At 43.4% G+C, this 9,224-nt stretch overlaps 1 protein-coding gene across 1 annotated transcript; it reads left to right on the top strand.

Moving 5' to 3' along the window:
- The first annotated feature begins 551 nt into the window (after window positions 1–551).
- On the top strand, window positions 552–9,223 carry EIF2B2 (eukaryotic translation initiation factor 2B subunit beta). Its single transcript, XM_079972780.1, has 8 exons — window positions 552–817; window positions 3,220–3,340; window positions 4,683–4,837; window positions 5,428–5,591; window positions 6,642–6,737; window positions 7,619–7,756; window positions 8,184–8,250; window positions 8,976–9,223. Exons 1-8 carry the CDS (start codon window positions 652–654, stop codon window positions 9,131–9,133), a joined length of 1,065 nt encoding a protein of 354 aa, XP_079828906.1. The 5' UTR covers window positions 552–651; the 3' UTR covers window positions 9,134–9,223.
- Window position 9,224: the final 1 nt, after the last annotated feature.

Below are 9,224 nucleotides of genomic sequence, written 5' to 3'. Positions count from 1 at the left end.
TTATCTTATATTTTGGAAATGTACATCCAGGGTTTTTTTCCTTTACTTTTTGGGGGGGCCCTAAGCTATAGTTTGTTCATCTTATACGTAAATCCGGCACTGGGTGCGGGGTACAACTTCTCCATCCTATGCAGCTCAGCTACCTGACATGCTACACCTGCCAGCATCCCTTTTGCAGCTGTGCGATAAACAGGGACAAAGGAAGCTGGATTAGGCCACTGGCCACCGTAAACACAGAATGCTGGACGAGATAAACCTTTCTGGTCTGGTCCTGCAGCGCCCTTTCCGTTCTCAAAACAGGTGCCGCTTCCTTTGGTCTCCCCGTCCGGAAAACAGCGCCTTCCTCCTCCAGCTTCTTCCGCTTCGATGACGAAAGGAGTCGGAGCGGCCACAACGACGCCGCGTCCCTCCCGGGACTGCACAACCAGACCGCGAGGCAAGCCCCGCCCCCTCTGGAGATCGGGCCTATCAGATCTCAACGGGCGGCGGGGCAGGTTCTTCGGTCGTCCAATGGCAACGGGCCTACCCGGAAAAAGCCCGTGTGCGTCGGTCCGGCTGGCTACAAACTCCTGTTGCTTTTCGTTCCCCCGGCCGGATTAGTTCCCCCGCCCCGCCAACCCTTTCCATCAGCCTTCGCTTCGAATCGCCGGGATGTCGGCCGCGGCTGCGAAAAGGGAATCCGATCTCTCCGGGCAGATCGAGGACTTTGTGGCGCTGCTAAAGCGGGGCGGGAAGAGGCCTCGCTCGGAGGATGTTGCCCGGCAGACGGTGGGCCTACTGCGGAGGATCGTGGCGAACGGGCGCTGGGACAATGCGGGTGAGAGGAGCTGGAGCGGCGGAGGCGGCGAAGGAGCCCTCGCCGCATGCACGGGCTCCTGTCGCCGGGCTTAAACCCTTTCTTCCCAGTCGTGCCCTCCACCCGTTTCTTCCCTAAACCGAGAAACAAAACCGCGATTTTACTTCGGTTGGCTCCTTTCTCCACAAGTAGCTGCAACGATGGCAGGACTTGCCTAGCTCACCACACATATTTTGCCTTTCCACCTCGAGCGGCCACAGGTGCAATGGAAGTTTATGACTCCTGCACCTTTTAAGCAGAGATTGGTGACCTATGGCCCTGTAGATGTTGTTGCCCCTCCAGATCCCATCGTCCCTGACAATTGGTCGTGATGATTGGGGCTGATGGGAGCTGGAACACCTGGAGGGCCACTTGTATTTTAAATGGTCGTATTGGAGAGCAGATTATGGAAGGTGCTTCTTTTCCCCCCACCCCTATGTAGCTGCCAACATTTTCTTATACACAATTCTTTTTTTTCTTTTTTTACAAATAATTTTTATTAACCCACCAATCAAATCAAATCACATCACATAAATTCCAAATTTTTAATTTTTAAATTTTTGTTGGGGGTACCCATATTTCAAGTTCCGAAGGGGTATCCAATCATCTTCTTGCTGCTGCATTAATGTCCACAAATCTGTCCAAATAATGCATTAATGCATTAATGTCCACAAATCTGTCCAATGCATTAATGTCCACAAATCTGTCCAAATAATGTTCATAATTCTATCCAATCCTATCTTGCTGTTTCCCACATCTCATCTTGTTATTTTGGTATATTTTTCCTTTCTCTTTGCGACCTCTTCTGATAATCTCCTTAAGCAGGTAAAAACAAGTTGTAATCCTGTGTGAATTTTTCCATTCCACCAATAGCCATATCAAGATGGTTTCCATATATCATCACTTCCATAGATAAAAGCACTCTTTCCATCATTAATCTTCGCAAATCTGTCGCCTTCTTTAGTCTCCAAGGAGGTTCGCCCGCAGTATAAAAACAGATCCATTCCTCCTCCCAGACATAAATCTTTCAACAGAACTTGCCAAAATGGCGACGCTGTTTTTTACTGCGTCATCCCAAAGCTCTTGTACTTTCCTCAATCTCCTTAAAACATGCTTTTGGTTAGAATTTATTTTCACACAGTCTTAAATCATCCAGTTTAGGTCATTTAATCGGCATTTCTGACTTGGGGGGGGGGGGATTATTGGTTAATCACATAGAAGAAAGAAAGAAAAGTTTTTCCCCTCCCCCATCTAGTCCTGCTGCCGACATACCGAGCCTTGATGTGTCTTCTCATGATATATTCCTGTTTATCCGACCCGTCTTCTTTCACAGAGGTCGCTTCAATTAGCAGTCTTTACTCCCCATTCTTCACTTGAAATATGTGCATTTGCTTCTTCCTAATTGTTTATTTTCAAGTTGCTGCAGCTAGTGGCGCGATCAGAGACAGCGTCCAGGAGAGCCGAAGTCCACAAAAGGGCGTTCTGCCTAGTGCCCTCACCCCCTCGAATCTGGGGGTGATTTATGGGCACAGCAGGCAAGGGCAGTCCCCCCCATTCCCTTGGGGGGGCAGGGAGGCTGCATACTCCCATTTCAGGCTCTTAATTACCTCGTGTGGGTTGGAGAGATGTTATTGTTGGCCATCTTCCAATGCGCCCCTAGTGGCCCCCTTCTTACACACAATTCTTAGGGAGTCCCTAGATTGGTGTGCAACCCGTCTTCCATGTGATAATGGTGCATTAGTGGTGGTTTTCTATTGGACCTCCCATACATTATTACATTTTATTAGTATTTCTGCAATGCATCCTCAATGTCATCACATTACTGCTGTCTAGAAGGTCACTCTTGTGCTGGCAAAAGACAAAACAATAACTCCAGAGCCTCTGTGATATAAGTTACAACATTTCAGTTAAAAGCTATGGGAGATGCCCTGAATTGAAATGAAGCAGTATGCTTGCCCCAAAACATTTGCAGAAGTAAACAATATTGAGAGTGGGATTGCCTATAACCACCCCAATACAATCATGAACACAAATAATATTGAATGCCCAATAAAAAGGATGTCTGGGGCCCTTAAAAGGTAAATAAGCCAAACACCCCCACACCCCGCCTGCAAGTGGTTATCCTGTCCTTGCCTCTGTTGATCTGTGTAATGTAGGCACTTTTTACTGGATGTATCATCCTGATCTGGGTAGGCTTATTTTAATCACCAAAAAAGGGTGGTGGTGGAAAGTAATTCAATGTATCACACAGCCCCCCCCCCCCCCAGGTTCCTGCCAACCGGATGCAGGCAGAGTGAGTAGTTTGAAGTATCATTTGAGTGTCTACTGTGAGGAGTAGACACCCTGTACTATGTAATTAACTTTGAAAGTTCCTTACATTTCAGGAGAGCTGATAAGCATAATTCGTCAGGAGGGTAAGAAAATGACTGCGGCCCAGCCATCTGAGACCACTGTAGGCAATATGGTGAGACGAGTGCTGAAGATAATTCGAGAGGAGTATGGCAGGTAATGGTTGCTTTTGTTTGATCAGAACCTAGCCAATCCAATTTCTCTAATGTAGAAACCACCTGACCTTACCACACCTGGAACTTTCTGTTTAAAATTTATATATAACCATTAGAACTCATTTGTAGAAAGGGTTTTGAAACAGTTGATTTTGGAGTGTTGAACCTTTATTCTGCTATTTTTAGGACCTAAATTATTCATGTGATTATAAGCTGTTTTATTTTATTTATTAAATTTCTATACTACCCTTCACCCGAGGAACACAGGGTGGTTTACAAGCTAAAAATAGAAAAATACATAACACAGTAACAAAACAATACCTGCCCCCCCCCCCATTTAAAAGGCCAAAGTCTGTTTAATTAGTAAACGTCTGAGAGAGGAGGAATGTTTTTGCCTGGCACCTAAAGATATGTAACAAAGGCACTAGGTGAGCCTCCCTGAGGAAAGCATTCCATGTCTATGACAGGGGACTGATATCAAAATTCCCCACTTTCAGACCACCCTCTTCCTGCCCAGTTGAAGGTCCAGAGTGTGACCTGCCACATGTGTTGGGCTGATGATATGTTGAGACAGCCCCAAGGTCATCATGGTAGTGATGAAGCCCTGAGCCACCCCAGAGCACTTTACCATGGCTGTTGAAAGCCCCCAAAACCAGCCGTCCAGGAGCCCTCAACATCATTCTGAGACCCGCTCTGTCAGCTCAGGTTGGGAGACCGTGGGCAGTGAGGCAGGCAGTAAACCAGCAGAATCCCTAATCTGTCCCAATTGCTTAATGCCAGGAACAAATACTTAGATCCCCCACAGAAGCCCTGTTTTTATTTCACCAGCCCAGCTAGATGATGTAATTCAGCTGGGGGTAGAGTGACAGGTGTTGGTGAGAGTGGCTGAGTCCAGGCCTCAGGGCTTTGGTCCTGCAAAGAGGCATCCAAGCTTAGGAGTCTTCAGCTGTTCCTGGGGTCCTCCCTCGCTTACACAGGAGTGGTGTTTTAATCTGTTTTTAATATTGTGTTTTAATTGTAACCCGCCCTCAGCCCTTAGGATGAAGGGTGGGTAAGAAATTATAATTAATAATGTACTGTATGTACCATTCCCTGGCAAAGTAATTACCTTGAATTAAACCACAATCGCACATGCTATTCTTTTTCTCTTCTGGCCAAACACACTTGAGCTGTGTAAGCAATATTGACCCAGGATATTTTGTTTTTAGAAGGACTAACATCAATATAATCAGATGTTCTTAATTCCTTCTTTGATGGGAAGCCACAATGCCTGGTCCAGCACGTAACTTAGTCTTCCAGCAGGATTGTTTTTCTGTTTTGAAAAAGTCCCTTTTGTTTTGCAGGCTTCGAGGATACAGTGAGGAGAGTGACCAGCAGGAATCACTACACAAACTTCTGACCTCAGAAAGTAGTGACGACACTGAGAGTTTCAATATCTACTATCCTCCACTCAGGGCCAATATCATTGAAATTATTAGTGAACTGTTGATTGAACTAGGTAAGAGAGAGCAGTATAATAACAGGAATAACTGTGGGAACTACATGATTGCTAGTAAAATGAGGAAGTTCCAATAATGAGTATGGCTGAAGTGTTCCACCCTTAACTGCTGCATAATGCTGCCTTCCTATTAGGAAGATCAGAAATGAGAAGAAACAGGTAGAGCTTTTCCCATCATTTTCAGCTGGAGTAGTGTAAGAAGATTTTAGTACTCATGATATAGTAAGTGGCACAAATATAGCCCACCTAGGTTCAAGATACAGACGTAACCACAGGAAGCTACTTCTTGCATGGAATGAAAGCTAAACAGTTTGTGTCTGTAATCTGTAGGGACTGTTAAAAGTTTATATAATGCACATAATGCCCTTTCATCCAATTGTAATTGCAAACCATATCAGTAATGAGTCCTTCTTTTCTTTTTTAATGCCATAAGCCCTTGGCAGTATACGATTCAGGTATGGTAGGAAATAATGAGATTCCACCCTGTTTGGATTAGTGCCCTATTTCCTAGCTAATTTGCAGTGGAGGAGGTGTTGGGCCTGTCTTTTCTCTTATGGCTGGATTTCTTCTTTCTTTTCTTTTATTTGCAGAGGGCACCACTGACAACATTGCCATGCAGGCCCTGGAGCATATCCACTCTAATGAGGTGATCATGACCATTGGCTATTCACGCACAGTTGAGGCCTTCCTGAAGGAGGCAGCACGCAAGAGGAAATTCCATGTAATTGTGGCTGAATGTGCACCCTTTTGTCAGGTGAGGCCCGTTATCTGGGCTATCCTTGTCCCCTGCTCACTGTTGACTATGGAACACTTCTAATTGTATTTTTGTTTTATTTATTTAACAAATTTTACAAAAATAGAAACTGTATATTTTAATCATAACTGAAATATTTTTTTCCATTTATGGGAATGTATAGGCTTTGTGAACAGGCAATAGGTTAAGGGAAACTTCTTACCTTTCCCAGTAAGAGGATGGTAGTGTTTCTGATGATAATGGCTTTTATGGACAGTGTGAAAACCTTGCATGCCTGAACAGCACCCATTTCACAATAAATTCTGATAGCTGGCAGTTTTGAGATACAAGAAAGCATTTCTTCATATAATGCATAGTCAACACACCATTGATATTATTCCCACGCTGTATCAACCAACACTTCTTGTTCCAAAGTCTGCTGTTGCAGGCAAAGGAGACTTTCTCTGTGATGGAATTCCCTGTCTGGAATTCTTCTTCTGGAAGTGGCAGGATAATAGTGCCAGCTTTAAACATATCTGTTCTCCTAGGTATTTGGTGACTGACATATAGGCTATTCAGCTTTGTGTTTACTGATAAATCTATTTGTTGTTTCTTTGTATAATACATAGTTCTATAGTATTTTGGAAACTGTCCTATGGTTCTTTTGTAATGAAGAACAGTCTAAAAGGTTCTGTCAATAATTGTGGCAATTAAATCACTATGTTATTTATTTATAACAAGTCTTTGTGGTGAATGATGAGCATTACTGTTTGTTTTTAAAGCATTAGGTGATTACTTGAGGGCTAAACAGTAGAAAAAATAAACCATAGGTGTGAATCTCCATTTTCAGACTTCTGACTGACCGATTCTGGGATTAAGAGGTGATGGATATTGTCAAGGAATCTGTCTCGTTACTGTTGACAGAAATAATACTTGGATTAGTGGGACCATTGGTGTGACCTGGCTTGAGATGAACTGTGTGTTCCTAAAGCTTCAGAAACTCTAGCTTACAGGCATTACTTGCCTGGCCCTTCCAATGCAGATTGTCACTTTCCCCTTTTTCCTTTTCAGGGTCATGAAATGGCTGTCCGTTTGTCTAAGGAGAACATAGAAACTACCGTCATGAGTGATGCCGCCATCTTTGCTGTCATGTCTCGCGTCAACAAGGTAGGCAGGTTGGGATTGTTTGGTTTGTTTCTGCTGCTATGTGGACCATACTGGGAAGCTTGTAGATTCAAGAGTGGCAAAACTCTTTTAGGCCAAGGGCTGCATTGAACTATTGTAAACCACCCAGGGGACAAAGTGTAAAAAATGGATATGGCTTTTTGAAAAAAGACAAAAGACAAAATTATGTGGGCCACAGAAAAAGCACCCCCAAAACTTTTGGCATAACAGCATCACAGTGCAATACCTATGGAAGTAGTCATTGAAATAACTAGACTTTTATTATTATTTTTTAAAGTTTTAAATAGAAGAAATGGAGGACGGGTTGGGGGCCCCACAAAAATCTTTTATCATCATGGCATCAGAGCCAGAGTCCAACAGCAGGCAAAATTCCTGTTCTGAAAAACTGGAGCTGGGGGGGGGCATCATAAAAAGCTCTTGGCTGACTACATGTTATCTGGGGAGTCCCATAAGAGAGAAATTGTGTTGGGTCAGATGGGTCAAGATCAACCTTTTTGACAAGCAAGAGGGCCAGACTCAACTACAGTTTTGCTAGTGGAAGCCAGTGCAAGAATCCCTGCTAGTGCAATGGGCTCCCCCCCCCCATGCTTCCCCCAATACGCTCTGGAGGGCTAAGAGTCACCCCCAGAACAATGTGCAGGGGAAGGAGAGATCACTTCATTGGGAAAACAGAAATGCTTGTGCTGCCAGAATGATCTCCTTAGTGCTATGATGAATTATACCCAAAATTTGCTCCCCACTCGAGTTACTTGGTTCTATCGTACGTTAGGAATGCTTATCATCATGCTGTGTCATGATCTAAGATAAATAACTTCCACCACATTATTATGATACTCTGGTTTCTTAATATTTCTGTATTGCAGGTAATAATTGGAACAAAGACTATCTTGGCCAATGGTGCCCTGATAGCTGTCAGTGGAACTCATACCTTGGCACTGGCAGCCAAGCACCACTCCACCCCTCTTATTGTCTGCGCACCCATGTTCAAGCTCACACCACAGGTAGGTGCACTAACTTCTGAATAGTATCTCTATGGTCAAGAGCAACACAAATGCTCAGAGAGAGCCAGTGCTGCTGCACATGGATGAATCCAAATGCATGCATTAATATGGACCTTTGCTAATGCAAGCAAGTTGCAAAATGTCTGTGTGTCTTGTAGAGAAGACCATAAAGTAACCGTGTCAATGCACTTGAATCCTGTCCTGCACCGCTGGATACCATTTGGATCGTATCTCTTCTGAAATCTAACAAGGCATATGGAATGGACCAAGGCTATGTGAACATGCAAGCGCTGAAAATGATATTGGATACAGAATTCAGAGGCTTGATAATAAGAATGATAAGTTTTAAAATGTACAAGAAAAGTACCTATGCTGCATCTCTTGCATAGGATGATAGTGATGGTTCCTTTGCTGTTCTCTCTTCCAGTTCCTTAATGAAGACGACTCATTCCATAAATTCGTCTCTCCACAGGAAGTGTTGCCTTTCACAGAAGGTAGAATTTTTAAAAATTATTTTGAGAGGAAGCTACTTTGTAAACTACTTTTAGTGACTCTGGACCTTTGAAAGCCCAATCTATACATGTTTTCTTAGAAAGAAATCCCATTGTGTTCAACGGGGCTTACTCCCAAGTAAGTGTGCATAGGATTGCAGCCTGAGTTACTAAGCTTCAATCTTAAATTCACTGACCAAAAAGCAAGTCTCATTGAACTTCATGGGACGTACTTCTGAGTAAACATGCAAAAGGTTGCACTGTTAGTACTAGGGAGATATTCACTATGCTTACATCCTGTTCTACTTTAAGCAATAACTGTTAAGCAATAACTGTTCTGTTCTAATATATTTTGTACATGCCTTCCTCCAACTCAGTGGGCACCGAAGGCAAAATATGGTGTGATATAAGCAGTGATATACTATTAAGATAATTTTGGCTAAGCAAGCACGGGCAATGGTCCCCAACTGTGTCTTTAATGCTGCTGTTCTGAGGGATTCTCAGTGCAGTTTTCTTTTGAATAAGCACGCTTATGATTACACTGTTGTGTACTCAGGCTTTGAATAATAGAACACATGAGGCAAGATAGGTTTTTATCTCACATCTTTTTGCTGCATTGTCTCAGTTTTTTCACTGATTCTTATGTGCCATACACTAAGTGCAAGGCCAATTTTTCTTGTTCACTTCTGTTGTTCATCTTTCATTCAAATTGCATATTTTTCTTTCAGGAGATATTCTGTCTAAGGTCAACATTTATTGTCCGGTCTTTGACTACGTTCCTCCAGAACTTATCACACTCTTCATTTCAAATATTGGAGGCAACGCTCCTTCCTACATCTATCGTCTAATGAGTGAACTCTATCACCCGGCGGATCGTGAACTTTGAGCTGTGGACACCATTTATATCACGGAGTAGATGTGTACTTTCGCCTGAAGAAGCACCGCCAAAATAAAACGTCAAACTGCAGGAAATGGAC

The sequence above is a fragment of the Podarcis cretensis genome (genome assembly GCF_951804945.1).
Source record: "Podarcis cretensis genome assembly, chromosome: 1".
NCBI classification, from domain to species: Eukaryota; Metazoa; Chordata; class Lepidosauria; order Squamata; family Lacertidae; genus Podarcis; species Podarcis cretensis.
Note: the sequence above shows the minus strand (reverse complement) of the source record. Positions and strands in the feature narration are given on the sequence as shown.

Coding starts and splice junctions, on each gene's coding strand:
- EIF2B2 (XM_079972780.1), top strand. CDS start 652: ATGTCGGCCGCGGCTGCGAAAAGGGAATCCGATCTCTCCGGGCAGATC. Junction 3,341..4,682: donor ATTCGAGAGGAGTATGGCAG/GTAATGGTTGCT, acceptor TTTGTTTTGCAG/GCTTCGAGGATACAGTGAGG. Junction 4,838..5,427: donor TGAACTGTTGATTGAACTAG/GTAAGAGAGAGC, acceptor TTTTATTTGCAG/AGGGCACCACTGACAACATT.